This window comes from Camelus ferus, chromosome 13 (assembly GCF_009834535.1).
Source record: "Camelus ferus isolate YT-003-E chromosome 13, BCGSAC_Cfer_1.0, whole genome shotgun sequence".
Taxonomy (NCBI): domain Eukaryota; kingdom Metazoa; phylum Chordata; class Mammalia; order Artiodactyla; family Camelidae; genus Camelus; species Camelus ferus.
This window is the reverse complement of record NC_045708.1, coordinates 41,463,816-41,484,666: the sequence shown is the minus strand read 5'-3', so window position 1 is coordinate 41,484,666 and position 20,851 is coordinate 41,463,816. Positions and strand designations below refer to the sequence as shown.

Here is a 20,851-nt window from a genome sequence, read left to right as displayed (position 1 = left end):
AAAGCTACTATTTATAGTTTTTTATTCCTCACCTAATAATATCTCATGAGTAATTTTTTTTTGTCTCTTCTAATAGTCCCTGAGGATACAACTTGGTCAGCGCAAATCTTTTTTGATGTAAGAAATAGGGAAGAAAAGACAAGCCAACCAAGTGCCTAGTAATATTAATGGGACAATGTCTATAAAACACCCTCTGCATTGTCTTTTCTTTGATAGCTTCTTAAATAAATCACAGCTATTAATGTTGTTTATACTGTACACCTTTTCTCAGCAGTTTAACATGCATCTCAGATGCTGAGTCTCCTGTAGTATAGCTGTAGGAATCATTCTTTTTAAAAACTCTTAATTTTCTAAACTGTGTATCCATTACTTTCTTTTAATTTTTTTAGCTGTTATATAGCAAACTTCATTTTAATAGTTATGAATCTAAGGCATACTAGAAAAAGGTATAAAAGACATTAAAATCGTCATTTCACAGATGATCTTGAAAGAGGTTAATATACCCTTTTGTATAAAATACTTAATGTTGTGAGATTTTAGGACAGTGTAATAATGAGCCCCCCTTCCTGCCAAGTTCAAATCTTACTGATAAATAGACAAAGGAGTCTGACAGGAAGAAGTCTGAATTTCCAGCTTTATGCCCGATAAATGCTGGTCTGGACGCAGATACCCAGCCGTGAGGCATCCTTGAAAGAGATGGGCTGTTCCACTTGGTTTGCGGGGAAGCTGGGTAACTGCAGCCATCCCTGCCCCCCTGACCCCGGCCCCTGCCCTGCCTCAGAGCAGGACTGTGACCGATACATGAGATCAGACCAGAATGCAGCCTCTCTACCAGCAGGCAAGTTGCAGAGAGAGAACCCAGAAGAGAGTGAGCCTTGCCTGCTCAGCCTTTTCTCCAAATTCCCTATCAGCTAGAGCCATGTCTGCCTTCCCGGGGAGACCCGAGTCAAGGATGGGGACAAAGAACAGGATCTTGATTCTGGCTGAAGTCCCTCCTCACTGAGTCTGAGGCCAGACAAATGGAGATTTGCTCCTGACAGATATTTATTAAAAGACACCAAGAAAATCTCAAGTGACCTGGTTCTCACCCAAAGCCACAAGTCTGCTGAGGCCGAGGACAGGTGCGTCTCCCCCCAGCATCCTGGTAGACAGCACTCACCAGGCATGGGCCACAGAGCACCTTGCTGGCCAGCTGCCTTCAGTGGAAGCACAGAGGTCTCAGCGGATGTGAGGCAGAAGACTGCCTGTGTGCCCTGAAGATTGTCCCTCAGGGTTAACACTGGGTCAGGCTAGCTGGACCAGGCCTGGCAATGACTGCCGACCTTGCGTGTGTGTGTGTGTGTGTGTATGTGACCTGCAGTGAAGTGCCCCATCTGTCACCCTTCATAACCATGAGGTCCCCAAAGCCCTGAGAGTTTGTCCCAGCATCACACGCTCCTGTGAAATGCTCTGAACTTGTGGAGGGTTCCTGGTTCCCAGACAGTTGTCTTTCATTCTTTGCAAGTTGCAGAGAAGAATGGTGGCATTTCTACTCCCAGTGGTGTTTCTTTAAGAAACACAGAAACAATAATCGATTCTCCATTTGGCTACCTGCCCAGGAAAGAAAGACATAGAAGCACAAAATGCCTGTTAGCCTTGCAGAAAGGCCCACTTGTTCACGTCAAGCCACAGGAGAAAAAACAAAAATCTGTTTTTCTTTGCTAGACTCTCTGAAGCTGGTCTCTTCCTGTTTTAGAGTTTTCTCTTTGATTTCAGAGATTTGAGGGGGGATTCAGAATGTGAGTATGAGTTAGCCATTTCCTGTCTACCAGCAAAGCCTTGTGGCCATCATATTTTAATTTAGTCAACAAGGCACTTTTACATATATTATCTCTTTTGATCTTGTGAGGTAGTTATTAGTCTCTGTGTTTTGTAAATAAGAAATCTGAGGCTTATGGAATTTACAGGGTTTGCCCCAGAACCTTCAGTTAAAATGGGATAAGCCCAGAATTCAAACCTACATCTCCAGATGCCCAGTGTTTGATAAACTATAGTTTAGTGCTTCATTTTATTCTATTTTGTATCTGCATTTCATTTCTCTTGGTCCCCCAGTTGGATTTTAAGCCCCCACCAGTAAGCTACTACCCGGCAGCCCCCCGTCACTGACTTCCTAAGTCGTAGCTTCAGAGGCGTTGGGCACAATGGGGGTTTTGAAGCTGTAGGAGTAGACGCGTTCTCCCACAGACAGTGCCTGCAGGGCTGGTAACAGAGCCCTAAACATACTGGCCAGGGTCCTGTGAGAACAGCCTACCCGGGCGAGGTCAGAGGGGGACAGTTTAGTGAAGGGGCGACTTACAAAGGGCAGGCAGGGTTAAGGTAGCAAACAAGGGCTGGTGAGATGCGGGAAACTAAAAGCAGTGGGAGGCTGTCACCACCTTAGGAAGAAAGGTGTTTACCGGAACCCAGGAGCGCAGGACTGGGGAGGAAGTCCTCTCCCCTGCCAAGCAAAAATGTAGCTACTGCTAGAGATGGTAGAACAAGGATGGGAGGAGGCGGGAAGAAATACCCTGACCTCTCTCCTCCCACCCTCTCGTCTCCCGCACGGGCCTTCTTTGGTGAAACCCACCTGGACGCAAGAGGGCAGGAAGCTCAGAGGACCTGGGAGTGCAGCCCCTAGGGGCCAGCTTCTGGGCTCAAGCAGGAGAGAGGAAGCTCTTTACATTCCCCTTTCTAACTGGAAAAAGTGAACCTTAGGATGAGTTTTTTTCAAAGACCGTACAGCGGGTAACTAGTGGGGCTGAGACGAGTCCGGGTTTCGTTCATGGAACTTTCTGGAGCAACAGTCTAGGTTTTCGGCCATTCACGCCTGGAGCTCATTGTGTTTTCACAGATGCTTTATGTGTTCCGTGGAGATCACAGTCATCCCTTCATGTGCATGCACCCTGCTGGGTGAAGTTCCTCAGGGTCCTTTCCTGGGTGTCATCTTGTCCGATCCTCACGGCAGCCCCTGTCCTGGACAGGGAGCAGCTTGTCAGTCCTGCCTGGCGTGGCTGACCCCTCCTCTGTGTGTCAGTTCCTCCCCAGGATGCTGTCCCTGTGTGACCCGCTTGGGGATGCCCGCAGTAGTGGCTCCGCACGGTACCTAGTGCGGGGTATTGCTTCATAGTATCAGTATCGATGTTCATGGTGACAGAAACTGTCCTTTGCTGGGCTCCCTGTATCCTGCACCCGGTGTGAGGTGCAGGCTGTGCATGGTTCATTTTTAGGAGGTAGGAAGTGGGAGTATTCTCATTTTAGAGTTCTCTTCCACTATTGAGTCTGGAAGCTGGTGGTTCCACCTTTTCCATCCATGCTTCCCCAAAAGAGCCCTTATAGAGGATTATAATGAAAGGAACACCAGTACTGGAATCTAAAAGATCACTGTCTGAATTCCCTGTATGTTTTACTATTTCCTTGAGGCTTGGGGTGGTCACTTGACCCCCTGACCTTACGTTCCCTATATGTAAAATAACAAAGATAATTCTTCCTCCCCAGGACTAAGGTGAGGGTTAAATTATAGGACATGTAAGACATTCTACGATTTGGTAGGTACTCAAGAAAACGTCTGACTTCCTAATTTCCAAGTTTCCAGCAGTATCTTTGTTGCAGAAGCACGACCTCTGAACCCCGCTTACCGAATTGAGACTCAAGGGCAGAGTTTTAGATCAAGTAGAAAAAGCAGCTTTATTTCTTGGCCAGGCAAAGGAGATCACAGCGGGTTAATGCCTCTAAGACTGTGAGCCTGCTGGGGAGAGCTAGGGGCTGTCAGGACTGTCCTGGAGATCAGGACCGTCATGGAGATGGAGAGCTACTCTTCTTGACCGGAAGTCCAACTCTCTCCCCACCTCGTGTTGTGATGTCCTCACTTAGGAAGGACTTAAACGAGGAAGAGAGACTCTGTCCCCTGTGACGTAGTTCTCCCAGTGCTTCCCTTCGTGACGAGGCCACCTCTCACTCTCTCTTTTGCATCCGTCTGGATACTGACGTTGAGGGTTCGGCTGCAGAAGGGTGGCAGCATCTGTTGCCTTATTCCAATCCATCCAAGAGCACCAATTTCAAAGTCAAGTTTTCCTGGGTTCAAAGCCTGGCTTGTTCAGTACCCAAGTTGAGGAAAGTTACTTCACCTCTTTGAGTGCCTTTTTTAAAAAATTCCGGACTCCATTCTCGACACTGGGCACACAGAATGAATAAAACAAAGTTTCATGCACAATTTGAGCTTTTGTTCTATTGGGCAAAGGCAGACAGTCATAATACTCTGATTATATAATACATCAGAGGCTGTTGAGTGCTGCGAGGAAAAGAGAGGCAGGGAGGAGAGAATGACATGATGTTTGGCACAGAGGAGTCAGAGACGATGTCTCGGAGGGTGACACTGAAGAGAGATAAGAATGACCCCATGTCCTCATGTCCCCCATGTCCTCAACCCTCAATGAATTTATGGGAAAGCAAGCAGCACACTGAGGAATCTAGAAACTTTTAAACAGGAGGAGGGGTTAAAGAGACAGAGGATTTAGCTCTGGGGGTGCTTCATCGTCATGAACTATTAGAGGGCAGTCATTGGAGGCGGGGTCTTATGCCAGTGGGTTCCATCCCTGGGGGGGCCCAAAGAGGAACACGGGTCGGGTTACAGGAAAGGAAGCTGGGCTTGCTAGGAAGAAGACACTTGTGGAGGAGTTAGGACCATCCCCTGCATCAAGAGTCTGGAGAGTGGGTGTGCAGTCTTAGCTTTGTCACCAACTCTGTACCATCTTCGGACTTTCTGGACATCATTTTTCTCATCTTCCAGTTGATAACTTTGGACCAACTAGTTTTGAAGGTTTCCACTGACTCGAACATTCTGTATCTCTGTATGTCAGAGGTGCTTGAGAATGCACAGGAGACTCCTGATGGAGCAAATTTCCTACCAGTAAGTAAAAGCAGGAACTGGACCATGGACATTAAGGGAGCATCATTCATTTACTAGAGGAAATTAATTTTTATGACATCTGTACAGTGTCCCAGGCATTGTGCTAGGTACTTTACATAAGTGTTCATTTAATTCTCTTCAACATGTTGGAAAAGTATTTACACTTGGGGAAGTAGAATGGGGAGTTAAGGCATTTGTCCAAGATGGCAGCTAGGAGTATAATCCAGATATTTTGATTCTGCAGAATATTTCCGATACCCAAAATGGGGCTAGTCAGACGGCCACAAGAGAATGCCCCTTCCCCTGTGCCTTCTAGTCGTAGCCTGTCACTGTGTTCGCTGAGACTGAGGCTGGGAGCCTGCTGTTCTGAGAACAGCACAAAGGACTTTTTATCTCTTGGAAATATGAAATCATTATTATTTTAGACTTTTCTCCTCCCAGAAAAGAACAGGAATGATGACTGCTGACAGCTGGGCATAATCTCGCTGTCTGCGAAGGCTAATTGCGACAGAGGGGCTGGAAGCCTCAAAACATCTCATGCAGGCTCAGCAGCAGCCTTTGAGTGTAAATCCCTTGAATGGCCTTGTCCTCTGAGTTGTCCCCTGACGTGAAGCCCATGCTTCCTGTAATTGGCCATCACAGAGGCTAATTTAAAAAGCAAGAATCTTGACTCTTAACTTGCGTCCTATCAACTTTGTAGATTTTTTTAATGGAGGTACTGGGGATTGAACACAGGACCTCACAGATGCTAAGCATACACTCTACCACTAAGCTATACCCATGTCCCACATCGTATCAGTTTTGTGGGGGATTCTTGATAGCACATTCATGCAGCAATAATTTGCTGAGTGCCTCCTGTCCTCCAGGAACTGTCCTGGGTACTAGGAAGGGAGCAGAGAGCAGAGTAACATACCTGCCTTTTGTGACATTTACCTTCTAAGTGACTCAGATATGTCTTCAGTTTATAAAAATCTTGGAAAATTGGGTAAACAGATTTTTGAGAAATAGGATGCACTTGGTAGGTACTTTTCTTGAAAGCAGGAATAATAGGGAAAATTGTAAAAGAACATACAAAATGTGTGTGGGTATAAACTACAAACCATAGACGTACAACTATGATGATCACATTTTTCCAAACAAAACTGAGACATGTAGTCCGGCAATGATTTTTCTTTTCTTTTCTTTCTAATCTCTAATATTAAGTTATATGAAAACTTTTTTCAGAAGTATAAAATTAAAATCACATTTAGGAATAGACTCCATGACTCATGTTTACTTAAAAGGTTGAAACTATATTCAAAACCCAACCAAGAATTTAACAACAGGACCAAATTGTGTATATCTTGGGACCACGACTTCTGAGCCAAGTGTCCAGGCACAAAGTAGGCACTTTATAAATCTTGGTTTGTCAAAGGAACCAATGTTCTAATATCTATTTATACAGTGTTAGAACTATGAGGACAACTGTTACCCTAAAACATCAAGAAGATGCAAGCACGTGAGGGAAGGCAGCGTGGAAGGGGGAAGGGAAAGGAGTGTGCGTGATTGGTGGCATCAGTAGATGGTATCTGACATGCCTTTGGGACCTAGAGGGAATTTTCAAATGAAAACTCTAAAGTAAGAACCACGTCTTTCCTTTCAACAGGGCGTTGTTGCTGGCGCTCGTTCCAAAGGAGAACACAAACAGAAAATCTTTTTAACCATCTCCTTTGGAGGAATCAAAATCTTTGATGAGAAGACAGGGGTAAGTAAAAGAATCGCATGGCATTGTAAAACTGAATCCATTGACAGATGTGCCCTCAAAAGCCTCCACTCTGAGCGGGAATATCAAACAAGCATAAAAACACATAAAGCAACTGACAAACTTGATCAACTCTGATCGTCCATCAAAGGGAGGCTCTTCCCTGACTCGGCCACAGTGTGACTGCACTGTGCTTCCTACAGTGTAATTGTGATGAAAGTGTCACACAGTCCTGGTAAGGTAATGGGAGATTGATGCACTTTGAAGGTCCGTGGTAATGTGGCGGTTTAAGTTAAATTTCTTTGTGTGTTGGCAACTTTAATGACATGCGTCCTAGAGGGAGACACATGGGGGGTCTTTTGACTTGGTCAAAGCATCCAGACCCTCTTGAGTTTAACCTGTGGCACCGTGCAATTGCTGTCATCGAAAAGAATAAATGGAGTTTTCAATCTTAAAAAAAATAATCTGTCGTTGCATGACCGGGAAATGTAAGGGCTGATATGTTGCTGGACCCACTGAAGAAGTAGTTTCTATTCTCATCAACCTCCTGGCAGCAATTAGCTCCCAGTTTCCTCCCCAGGACTTGCCTGACTTTGTCAGCCCTATTCTTTGATGGTAAGGGAAAAACAGAAAAACCTTCTGTGATCTGTTCTGTCGAGAGAACAAGAGTCAAATGGACACATTTTCCTTTTATTCATTCAGTGCTCTGTACCCTCTAAGACACTTCCACCTTTCTCACCTCCTTTGAACGTCACAGGTAATTTATCAAGCACTGTGTAAATAATACAACCAGCCCAGGTATGGAACCTTAGTCGTTTTGCATTATTCTTCTCTCCACTTTGTTCTGGCTTGTACTAGGATACCATAGGGTTAGTAGGATGATAATTTAACAGTAAAAACTGGATTTTCTTGAAGAAAAGTTACTCCTGAGTGGCTAGTAATAGCGCTGACATTTGTACACCCATGTTCATAGCAGTATTATTCCCAGTAGCCAGAAGGTAGAAGCAACCCATCCATCCATTGGGTGAATGAATAGACAAAATACAATATATGCATAGAGTGGAATATTAGTCAGCAATAAAAAGTAAGGTCTGACATGGTACAACATGGAAGACATTGTGTGAAATGAAATAAGACAGTCACAAATAGACACATTCAGTAGGATTCCACTTAAATATTTAGAGGATTCAAATTCATAGAGACAGAAAGTAGAATGGGGGTTGCTGGGGCCTAGGGGGAGGGGGTAATGAAGAGCTAGTGTTTGATGAGTACAGAGTTAAAAGTTTGGAAAGAAGAAGACAGTGCTAGTGATGGATGTCTGTGGTGGTTGCACAAGAATATGAACGTATTTTATGCCACTGAGCTGTACACTTAAAAATGGTTATAATCGTAAAAGTTATGCATATTTTCCTGCCGTAAAAATAACTAGTAATAATAATTCCCATTTGCTGAGTACCTAGTATGTACTAGGTCCATATTACATGTGCATTACTCACTTCTGTCCTCACAATAGTCTTAGGGGATAGTAATAATAATAATTAATAATAATAATAATAGCTGCTTCATCATATAATAACACATTATATTTTTCAGGCATTGTTGTAAACCTCTTACAAGTACCAACTCATTTAATCCTTAAAACAACCCTATGAGATATAGTATCATTATCTCCTTTCTATAGTTGAAGATATTAAGGCGAGGAAAGGGTATGTTACCTGCTGAAATTAGTGGTGATGGAGGCAGGATTACGACCGAGGCAGCCTGGTTTATGCAACTTCCCCCTTAACCATGGTGCCAGTTCTCTCTCAGGACAGGTGAGATTCTCATGGTCACCCAGCATGTAGGAGGGAGAGCTGGGGTTTAACCTCCAATTGGCTTAAGTCAGAAATCAAAGCTGTTGACCTCCACATTATAGGTAAAGGTGGGCCTTCCCTGGGGACGTCTTGGCAAAGGGAGTTTAGAATGAGGACGCGAGCATCAGTAGTTAAGGAGCTTGAATGAAGCAAGAGAAAGAGCCTAATGTCAGCCTCTCCTGCCTTCATAAAAGTAGGGTTCCTGAAAGCAGGGAAGCTTTTACTCTTCTTGGAAGCCTGTAGTGGGGAGCCCTGTGCTCAGTTTTGAACCTCATATTTTAGAAAGGATATAGTCAAATCAAAGAGGATCCTGATGAGGGGACCAGGGCAGTCCAGCTGGGGGACTGAAACCTGGGCCAAGACTTCTCAACACAGTTGTGGCCTTGTGGGGTCCTGAGTAACACGCAGGAGGCAGAGAGCTTTGGGCTTGTACCAACTTGTAGGATATCATTGCTCCCTTAGCGTCCTTTGTGGGAAGGGGCAAAGTAATGTGGATTAAGCCTAACTGAGAGTTCCTTTCACCGTGATGTATATACCATCATCTCTAGTCTCTTCCCAGTCCACCCCACCCATCACCGTGATGCTGGCATAGCCAAAGGGACTGGAATGAGACAGTGTCAGATACCTTGTCTTGTCCAGGGGCCATGTTTTTGGGCTTTGCCCCAAACTAATGAGGAGAGGTAGTTTATATTCTTTACCTTTATCTAAATCCTCACTCAAGGGTGGCTAAATACTGGCCCTGAAGGAAAATGCCACCAGACCTTTTAATGTGACTTTTGAGTCTTTATCTGGACAAAAAGAGAACAAAAGTAAAATCATTATTTCAGCTCAAAGCCTTTGGGCATATCCTGGTGGAGAATCAGGCTGAAGGCAGAATTAAATGTTTTCTGTCTGGCGTGGTCTACTCCAGTTCTGTTTGATTAAGATTAAGCTTCTGCAACCTTAGCTTGTTAGTTTGTCTTAAAATAAGTCTGGGGAAAACTGGTGGAGAGGATTGAACATTTAAGCCAGAAGTGGAGATGATGGGATGGAGGGGCAGGACACCCCGTATTAATAGTGTTCATCTCTCCAAAGAATTGTGTAGTAGAAGAAGGAGCTGACTTGATCTGTGTGACTCAAGAAACAGACCCAAGACCAGGTGTTGGAAGTTTCTAGGAAGCAGTTTCATTTTATGAGTAAGAAGAATTCCCCTACCAGTCAGAGCTGTTTAGCGGTTACGTGGACCACCTCCTGTGCAAGTGAGTTCACTACCCCTATGAGTATTCAAGCAGCAGTCATATGATGGGGATATTGTGGAAGGAAGTCAAATAGAGGGTGAGGTGTTGACCAAAGTCACATCTAAGTTGATTTCCTGAAGAGTGGTTTTAATATTCTGTTTCTCCCTTAAAGTCATCCCTATCGATGTGATTTATCCTCAGATAAATAGAGGTTTTTCAAAACCTCCACTGGAGATTATGAGCAGGAACAGTTTACTGAACCTTTGTCGCTGCCCAGCAGGGGGCCAACTGAATTATGCAGGATGAGAGTCTAAGTGAAGTGTTTTGTCCTACATATCAAAGAAATGGAAAGCTGGGTCTTTGTCATTTGGAATGACAAATCTTAGTTGTTTATCATGTCTAAAGTATTACTGCTCAAGCTTGGCTGCACTATTTTTTTTTTTTCAAAACCAAGAAAAGAAACATTAGCAGAACGTGACACTAGCTAGAATTGTAAAAATCCAAAAGCTGTCAAAAATGTTTTGATCCCAATTAAAGAGACCGTTTGCAGCAATTTACACCTTGTCTTGAATTTCAAAGGGCTCTTGATCTCAATCCTTATATGAGTAAGTTTTGTTTTATTGTTAGTATGTTGCAAGAAATAAATCAGTATCGAAAGCTGTTCATATTTTCAGATACCTAAGTATTGCTAATATGCCAAAGGGATCAGTGAGAATGCAGGAAATGTCATACATAAACTTATTGTTACTAGTCGCAGTAAGAGCACTAGCAAATCAGGAGTAGAAATGCTTTCGTATCAGTGTGTTGCTAGGTCCTCAAATCAGATCACTGGACACCATGGCAGAAGTGATGTCATCTTCATTTCACAGATAAGGAAACTGAGATTCTGGGAGTGTCCCTGACTTGGCTGGAATTTTAGTCCCTAGAATTATTATAATTTGCACCATAAAAAATCATAAGTAATTGCAGAAGCCTAGAGATAAGTCTGTTTCTCAGGACAGAGGGCAGTGGTCTGTATCAGCTTTTCAAGATACTGTAATATTTTGTTGCCACAGTCACAGAGGACTTTTGCTTGTTCTTAGTTTAGCCAGCAGTGATCTGGCGCTATCGCGTGCGCCATTATAGTACATCACAGCAGTTCTGTGAAGTAGGTGCTGTTACTCCCCCCACTTCACAGATGAGGTAACTGGGGTCCAAATAATTTAAGTTATGCAGCTTACAAGTGGCAGAGCTGAGATTCACCCCCAGGTAGTCCTGTCCAGAGTCCTTATGCTACCACTAATAATAAGATACCACTAATAATAACGTACCTTTCTTAGTGTGTTTGGGCTGCTGTGACAAAAATACAACAAACAAGGTGGCTTATAGACAACAAACATCGATTTCTCACAGTTCTAGAGGCTGGAAAGTCCAAGATCCTGGTCTGAGCGTTTGGTGTCTGGTGAGAACCCACTTCCTCATCAATGATGCCTTTTTGCTGTGTCCTCTCATGGTGGAGGGACAAGGATGCTTTCCAGGGCCTCTTTTACAAGGGCACTAATCCCACTTATGTGGCCCCACCCTCTGGACCTAATCACCTCCCAAAGGCCCCACGTCCTAATACTATCACCTGGAGAGTTAGAATGTCAGCATATAAATTTTGGGGGGACATAAACATTCAGATGATAGCAATATCAAATTTTATAAATATTTCCTTTTATATACATTAGAGCAGATTCAGTGTTATCCCTGTCTTACTGTCACCATTATTCACTGTCATTCTGATGCGTTTTCCTGAGTGAAGATATAAGGTGTAGAGTTACAACTGGGACTGTCTCATAGACAGAAGGTTGACAGTGTAACCAGTACGTGCTTAGGCAAGAGCATATTGGATGCCTATTCTACGCCATGTGATGCTCTGTTTCCTGAGGGTTCAAAGATGAAGAGGATGTGTCCTTGCCCCCCGGGTGTTCACCATCTGGTGATGAAACCAGACCCACACATGAACTGACACAGGTGTGAATGGAGTTGTCAGTACTCGGGATGGAGACCAAGCTTTGCCTAGAATATTTAGGAAGGTTTTCACAGAAAAGGGCACACTGACTTGGCAGTGGAGGAGTGATTGGTGAGAACCAGATAAGCAAGTCGAGAAAGAGAAAAATTTATTTCTGAATGCACAGACGTCTAAAAGAGAAAGATGTGTGTGTCTGTTCATTCTTCCCTTCAGGAAAAGTCTATTGAGCACTTTTATAAACACACAGATGAACAAGGCTGTATCTTTTTGTTCATCACTGGTATCTACTTGGTTAGCACAATGCCTTCCACATGGTAGGTGCTCAGTAATACATATCGCACAGAAAACAAAATAGCCTAGTGATTACAAATCAGCAGATGTACACAGAACAGCTAGGGCTTAGCAGGGAGTAGGGGAGAGTGACCCAGGACTGAATACCGTCCCTCATAATAGAGGGGTAATGGTGTTTTAAATGCAGTGACCACACTTAAATTTCAGGGCTGGTTTAATCATTTATCCTTCAGTGCAAACCTGATGTGACCTTATCCGTGTTTCATCCAGAACTGGACTCTTCTTCTGTTAGTTCTAACCGGATGTTTGGCGTGAGACTATGGGAGAGCAGCTGAGAGGGAGCAAGGGAAACTGGTCCTAGGGAGGGAGGGAGACAAGGAGGAAGATGAAGGGGCGGCAGAGCAGGATGCTGGGACCCGGGACACCTGTTATCCTGAGAACCACTGAAATGCTACACAGGACTCTCCGAAGACGAGTGATGCGGTCTTTAGCAGGTTTTCTTGAATCCTTTCTCATTTGAAACCCAAGAATTCTTGGAGGTCTTTATTATACCTCTCCCTTTTTACAGATGAGTCAACTAAGGTGCAGGTAGGGTGAGTGGCTTGCCCCAAAGTGCCATAGGTAGCAGGGGTTGAATTCAAATTCACATTTATAACTCTTAAGCTTATTTTGTTCCGTTTACTCCAGAGATTCTCCACTCAGCTGGTTCTTTCCCCATTAAGGGATGTTTTGGAACTTAACGTAGGCATTTTGGGTGGTCCCTGAAACCATACTAGATACAGAGAGGTAGGTCCACTGACTATAAGGCCACCCTTGGCCTATAAGGTGCCTTTGTGAAAATCAGGGAAAGGTCCCCTACTTTAAGACTTGTTGCCTGGGATGACTTCTGCTGGGAAACTTGCAATAAGTCTACACGATTTTGATGACTGTGCAATGATTCGCTCCCCATAGAGCTATGCGGTGCACACCCTGCCCAGCTGTATGTAGCAGATCTGGGAGTGTCATCAGAGTGTGAGCAGAATGCTGCGGGTTACCATCTTGCCGTTTCTTGCACAGTCCAGCTTTCAGGAGCTAGCTCAAGGTGACCCCTCCACTCTGAACGTCCTTTGCCCAAGTCCTTTACCCAGTGAACACCTCTTCGTCTTTCAAGGTCCAGCAATGTCAGCAACAATGACAGCAACACAGCCCAACAGTCACCACTGGCCAGGCCCCTTTCTCAGGCCAGGTGCTTTATTAAACTCAGTGCTTTGCACATTTCATCTTCCGAGCAGGAGTCATTTTGGGTCTGTCTGAATCCACAGCCCACACTCCTCATCAGTGTGGTACTGGCACCAGAGAGCAGACGGAGTGGAAGGAGCTGCCTTGGATCTACTCCTGCCCAGCTGTGTGGTTATAAAGCAATTTTTCTGAATGATTTTGTACCTCTTTTACCCATCTATAAGATGAGGATAATCAAAGTGCCTACGTCTTAAGGTTGGTGCAAGACTGAATGAGGATTTAATTTAATCCTTCAAGACTTAGAATAATACCTGGTATAATAAAAATCTCTAGGTATTAAATAATATTATCTTATTATCTCTATTGTCCCGTCTCTGATGTGGAGTTTCCTGTGTCTTCTCAGCAGAATTAGGAAGCCCTTTTATAATCCTCCTACAGCATCCTCTGCTCACCTTTATCATAGCACATAGTCATCTGTATCAGAATGAGCTGACGTACGCTTCCATCAGACTACAGGCTTCATGAGATACCTGGTCTCCTCCTATTGCTGTATCTGCAGGGTTTGACATAGGTCCTGGCATGTGATGGAGATGCTGAATGCACATTGAAGGAAGGGAGGGAAGGCCGTTAGGGATAGATGGAATGGAAGAGAGGGAAGGAAGGAGCAGGAGTAATGAATAAGCCAACTTATAATGAGATGCTAGTTGTCTGGACCAGATACTGGAGCCCAGGATGCTACACACCAAAGATGCCATCTTTCTGTGAGTACAGAAGGAATAATGAATGGGTTCAGAGTTCCCTGATCCTAGCAGGTCAGGGATGGAAGGTCCCTTAAGTGTTGACTGACCCACTCATTAGTAAATGAAGAAACTCAGAACCCAAAGAGGAGAAGTGGGTCTTGAGAACTCCCAGCAGATTATACGCAAAGCATGCAGGCTTGCTGTTGCTGCTCAGGACAGATCCGAGCCACTCTTGGATGCTCACAGCAGGAAGGCAGAAAGTGTCCTCTTCCCTCCCTCCGCTTCCTTCCTGTGCTGCCCCCCCGTCTTCCCTTGTCTTCTCTTTCTATCTCATCTCCATACTCTGCTCATTTGCTTCAATGTTCAGGCTCCCATGTGCCCGACAGCAGCCCCAGATCCATTTTAATATCAAAGACACTAAACATCTGAGGGGAAAAACTGGGTCTCTGTACGTTTCGTGTCTTCTTGGATGATATTGGATTTTAATTTATCACAATAAAAAATCAATTTATAGCTTGAAACCAACATATTTTTAGAAATTGGCCCTGTCAGGAAGCTACCTCTGTTAGATAATGTAGACAGGGGATAATTCATGACAGGGGAAAAAGGATGTTCCTATTACCCTGGAAAATGAGCCCGTGAATGTTTTCAGGCAGATTTGGTAAACTCAGAAATGTAATCTCTTTCCCTCAATGAATCATTTTATCAATTTTGGTCCTTAAGGAGGTAAAAAGATAATACTTTCTGGGCTAGCTACTTTTATATGCGTGGTCTCATTTAATTCAGTCCCCTAAGAACTCAGCTAAGAAAGTAGCATTATTTCCGTTAAACAGATGAGGAAACTGAGATGCAGAGAGGTTAAGGGAGGTGCCCAAAGCTGAATGTTCGACAAATGGACTCCAGCGCAGCATGGCGTTAAGGCCTATGTTCTTTTCAGTTCCCCGTGGTGGTGTGTCTCCTCTCGCAGGGCAGAGTTAGGGCGTCTGGTGAGCAAGTGACCGTTCATTTGTTCTCCGGGGGAGAAATCTAACTGCCCTTCAGGTTGTCATCATGCAGAACAGCCCCGTGACTGAAGGTGGATCAGCTACTTTGGACCTCTGTGGTGTGTGTGGGCTGCTGGTCTCAGAGTTGCAGAGCATAGATAGACAGTGTGACCTTGGGGTTGGCTCATCTGCTCGCTCCCTAGGACTGTTTCCTCATCTGAATGCTGGGGCCGTTCCACAGACTTTTTCTTAGAGGTTGAGATAGTAAACGTGACGGCCCTTATGGTCTCATGGCCATTTACTTTGGCTGCAGTCATGGGGAGGCCACCAGAGACAATATGTAAACCAGGGAGTTTGGTGAGTTCCCATGAAAACTTTATTTATAAAAGCGAGTTGCTGGCCCCCGAGCTGTCATCTGCTGGCTCTGTTCTGGATGATTATTGAGGAATCTTATAGTTTACTCGTTTGGGCCTCAGGACGAGGGTGCAGATCCCTGGTTCTCTTCTCCAGACCCTTTGTTCACTGTCCTTTGGTTGCTTACCTTTGGGATGGGTGCAGAAGTGCTTTTTATAAACTTGGAAGATAAATATTCAGCTCAAGGAATTATATTAGTTATTGCTACTCTTTGTTGAGCACGAATTGCCAGACACCATGCTAAGTGCTTCACATGTATTTTTCTCATTGTATTCTTGCCATCCTTCTGTTAGTTACATATTCTTACTCCCATTTTATGGATGGGATGACTGACTCTTGGATTTGGTCACTTGACCAGGGCTACTCTTGAATTTTATCCATTTATTCATTCACCAAATATTCACTGCGTACCTACTGTGTGCCAAGGAGTGTTCTCAAGGATGTGCTTACATTGGTGAGTAGAAGGTGGTCTCTGTTTGGTGGAGTTTGCATTCTAATGCGGGAAGACAGAGAAGAAACGGTGGATGTGCATAAGTCATCTACTCTGTTAGAAAGTAATCAGGGCTGTGAGAAAAGATCAAAGTAAAGCAAGGTCATGGCATCTCCCCACTGTACTTCCTTTGTCCTTGCAGAAGGGGCCGTGACATACGTGCATTGTAAATTACAGATATTAACGTGCTCTGGGAGCCTCCTGTAGTTTTGAGGGTCAGCTGAGTAATGGGGAAAGACACTTCTGGAAATTCTCATCCAAATTCCAGAGGCTGTTACACTTAGTAAATCAGAGCTGTCCCTTTGGGTGTCTCTGCTTTTATTTCGATGGCTGATTGCTTTACATGGACTCTGCTATTTATTGTTTTTCTCTCTCCCATATTTATTTTAGATTTTAATTTAAAACTCATTTTCCATGACTGTGCCATGGTTATTTAGTAAGTGCTTCTATGTTTACGAAGACACTCCTTACAGGAGCTGTTTATATCGGCTTGGCGATGCTGTCACTAGGCTCAGCGTTGGAATGGTGGTGCTCTGTGCTCCTCTCGGGTACTTCTCGGTGGCAGCCCGAGGTGGGGCAGCATGAATAATTCTGGGGACCATAGAGGAACGTGTGTCATAGAAAGTGAGAGCCCGGGTCCAGGCGAGAGCCTGGTAGCATCCACGTCTCAGAGGGGAGACTCTGGGGAAATGTACCTGGTAGAACCTGGGGGCTAGGTGACCAGTGTCATGCAGAGAGGTCCTGGTTTGTGATCAGAGGGTCTAAATTTGTCTGGTCACTAAGTTACAAAAGCGCAGGTTGACCTGTGATGATAAAAACGGCAATGACAGTAGCAATGATGATAATGCGAGCACTGACTGTCATCCCAGAGCCTGCTGTAAGGGCCTTACCTACATCGCATTTCAGACTTTTATGAATCGCTGAACCTCTGAGTGGCTCAGGGTTCTTCTCTGGGGTGTGAGAGCAGTAATTAGCCAAGCTTTATAGCAGTCATGCCAAAGAGAGGTAGTATCTTGTTTACACAGGATGCCACTGAGGTTCAGGGAGGTGCAGTGGATTGCCGAGACGTCTTAGTTAATGTCCCTGTCCACCGCCTTATTTCATACCACACTGGTTTGCTGGCCACATCAAGGAAGTTAGTGTGTGAGTGTGTCTTACACTGATGGTTAGATGTTACCTGGAGCAGAACACTACAGTGATATCCTGGCTTACTTTTCGTCATTTATTCATTTGTGCCATAGTTAATGACCATATATATATTTATATCATATATATATACACACACACCCCATATATATTATATACAATATAAATCATATATATATATTATTATATATTGTAAATTACATATATAATGTATATATTTTTAAATTCTAGCATGAACAGTGAGATGAATCTAATGCCCTCACATTTTTCTGTTTCATGCTCACGATCACTGCGTCTTTCTTGTACCTTTCCTGGCTTTTCTGTAGACTAGGAATAACTGCTAAGCTGGTAGAGCACTTGCATTCCCTGATTACTTGCAAACATGCGAAGTGGGGAGAATTTCCAACAAAGAAATGAACAACAGTGCTGGACTGTGAGTAATTTGAGGGCAGGTCCCTACTGGGTCACTCTTGTACCACCCCTCCTGGCCCGTGCTAGGCTCCCAGTAGGTACTTGTGGAGTTGCACTGAGTTCCTCGTTGTGGAAGTCAAGTGGCCTCTGATCCACCTTCTTGTCCCTCTGGGTGCACCTAAAACGTTTGGCCATTGTGGGTGGCATTTAAATTCTCACTGGTGATTATCTCCCTGAGGCAGAAAACGGTAACCCCATACTCTGCCATGGGCTTCCATGATGCAGCCCATTCTGTTCAAGCCATCTCTGCCCTTCTCAGTTTCCTTTAACTTCGAGATGAATGGAAGATTATAAAAATGGTATTAAAAGTTGCATATAATTTATTAAATCTCAACTTCCAGTGTTATTAATTACCTGGATGCATGGTAACTTGCTCCCCCTCGTTTTCCTTTCTCTTTCCCCCTCCATCTAATTTGCCTTGATCATCTTCCTCATCCCTTTTCTCTGCTGTCATATGCATGTGGATAGAGTCCCTTTTTTTCCATCACCATGTACATTTCCCAAACACATTGTCAAGTACCTGCTATGTATAAGACAAAGTACAACCAGCTATAAAAGAAGTATAATTTTATACAAATTGAGGAGAAGGAAAGAAACTATCACATTATTGAGCACCTACTGTGTGTTGAACTCTGTACTAAATATTACAATTTAAATTCCCAGAGGACAGAAACTCTTGCCTTCCTCCACCCATTCTGTGGCCGGCCACCCAAGGGAGCTTTCCTCAGGGTTGGGAGTCCCTTCAGGCTGCACCTCAGAACTTTGGTGCCTGGGTACCCTGTTGCCTGTGCAAGTATGTTTTGATCTGAGGGATGAGAGAGAGGACGTCAGCCTAGCAGAGCTGGTGAGGTGATGAGGGAGGACCTGGGGCCATTCTGTCCACTGGGCTGACTGAATTACACACATGGTCTCCTTCAGTCCTCACGATCACACTGTGAACTAGAGGTGTGACCAGCCGCATTCTGGTTGGAGCCGTGCGCATGGCGGGTGGAGAATAAACATGCTTAGGTGCTGAGGACAAAGACCGATGACCTCCCAGTTTTGACTCAGGCCTGGGATTTCAGTCCGTCTGATGAGCCCAGCATTGGAAGCAGCATCCAGCCACTTCAGCAGCAGGCAGCTGCTATACTGCGGCCTCAGCCAAATATCTCTTTGGGAATCACCCAGGACACATCATTCCTTCAAGCTGCCTCACTCGCCTCGCTCAGGCATTGCCTGGCAGGATGGATTTGACTTCTTAAACTATTTAGAAAATCAGATTTCAAATCTGCAAGAAATGACTCGGGAAGCATGGCCTCAATATTTAAATACAAAATGCTCGCCCCTGCGGAGACTGGGATTTGAATTTTTCGTGATATCTAAGAGATGTGCAGGCTATTTTGAAGTTATAGATTTAAAATTCTGAAAGAGTGTGCTGGCGGTCATCTAGACTCAAGACAGTCATGACCTCACCTTTGAGGAGGAGATGCTTCATCTTCAGTATAAATGGGTCCAAGGAAAGTGTCTGAGACTCTGCAATACGGAGATACATCCTCTCCCAACTCCATGCAGTGTGATCTGTTCACCCACGTGGATGGACGTGCGGACTCTTTCCTGTTGATTTCTGTGCTGTCAGAGTCTGTCTGTATTTTTTTCTGCTTGTCTGTAGCCTGTGGTATGACCACCTAGCACTTAACAAAAACTTCTTCATCTGATACAATGATTAAAAAAAGGATCTCTTATGTTTGAGAACCTCTTTGTAGTTTGGGAAATACTTTCAGTTTTTTTCTTAAAACTGATCTTCCCGTTAATCTTAACAAGATACGTATTACACACGCCATTTTATTGGTGATGGACCGGAAGCTCAGAGATGTTAATTGCCAGCCCAAAGTCACACAGTGATATTTGACAGAACCTAATCCTTATCTGTGTGTTATGCCTTTTCTATTTATAAAAATAGCATACATTTATTAAAGAAAATTTACAAAATCCAGAAAAGTCATGAAGAAGAAGATACAAGTTACCTGAAATCCCATGACTAAAACATAAACCCAGTCAATATTTTGGTGTATATACCAAATAGTTTTCTTTACTTGAACATATATTTTTTTTCAAAATTGAAATTATACTATACATGCTGCTTATGACCTACTTTCTAACTTATCCGCATGTTTTCTTTTATTAAGTATTTTTCTATAGCATCATTTTCAATTTCTCTAAAGTATACTAGTTTATGAGTATAATGTAACTTAATAAACACCATATTGTTAGTATCTGCATCTGGGCGCATCTTTTTATACACATCTGTGATTATTTCCTTTAGTTAAATTCCAGAATTACTAGGTCAACAAGTATGTATATTTTTAATGCTTTGGTCTTTTTTGGAGAGTGGGAGTTCATACCTTCTTCTAGAAGGTTGTACTGCCAGATATACAAGTACTGTTTCTCTACGTGTTTGTCAGCATGGACTATGACCATTTATTGTAAAATACAGATTTTTAAAATTTTTGATATTAAGCTTTAGTTTTCATGCCTCTGTCTTAATTTCACTCTCCATTCATAATAGTCACTATAGGGGCAGCAACATAGTGGGAGAGTCTGACTTTTATCCCGATGAGACTCGTGGTCCATTGGCTTTACTTCATCCCTTTTGGTATAAATGATGTCAAAGGGCAAATGAATTCTCTTGTGAGAAGTGGATTTCTCATAAGGCTTGGCTTATCAATTCTCAAGGTGTTAACTCTCTGGTCCACTGTTTTGCCCTTGGTCACACACTTTCTCTGACCAATGTTTAGAGCAATATTACTGATTCTCCACGTATGGATAAATGTCACCAAGAAGAGAAAACTTGACAGTCTTTACTATTTAAGATTTTTGATCTTTGACTTTCAAGTAGAATAAAATTTATTTATATATTAATTCGTCCGCATGAAGCTGTGAAGTCCTGGCCTAGTCGTTTCATCACTTTGAGCCTTTGTTTTCTCAGTTAGGAGATGGAGCTGGGGATGACTTTGGCCTTCTTCGGGGCTCTGTTGCAGTAATTCCAGGGGAGAGAATGCATGTTAAAGTTCTTTGCAAATAAGTGCTCCTGGATGTACATGATTTTCGTCTTAAGAATAAAGTTGGCACTCACCAAATGTTTGTGAGTGAATAAATTCCTCCTTTGTTGCTCTTTCTAATACCTTGGTATAGTTTATGGAGAACAGATTTACTGAGCAGCCTCTGTTCTGTCCAAATTCAGAATTAGTGGGATCTGAAATCATGAGATGTTATTGTGGCCTCCTGCAGGACAGCTCCAGTGCCCCTGTGGTGCTCGTCAGTTTGCTTTTCTGCCCCCTCCCCCACCCCATGCCTCTATTCCTGCTACTTGGTCTTCGAGAGAACTGAATGC

At 43.7% G+C, this 20,851-nt stretch overlaps 1 protein-coding gene across 5 annotated transcripts in view; it reads left to right on the top strand.

The window, feature by feature from the left end:
- Positions 1 to 20,851, top strand: part of DAB1 (DAB adaptor protein 1) — a 385,062-nt gene that overhangs the window by 254,754 nt on the left and 109,457 nt on the right. For all 5 annotated transcript variants that reach the window (XM_032494389.1, XM_032494388.1, XM_032494392.1 and 2 more), the window contains exon 4: positions 6,570 to 6,668. In XM_032494389.1, the coding sequence (XP_032350280.1) occupies positions 6,570 to 6,668 (99 nt within the window). The remainder of the gene's footprint in view (positions 1 to 6,569; positions 6,669 to 20,851) is intronic.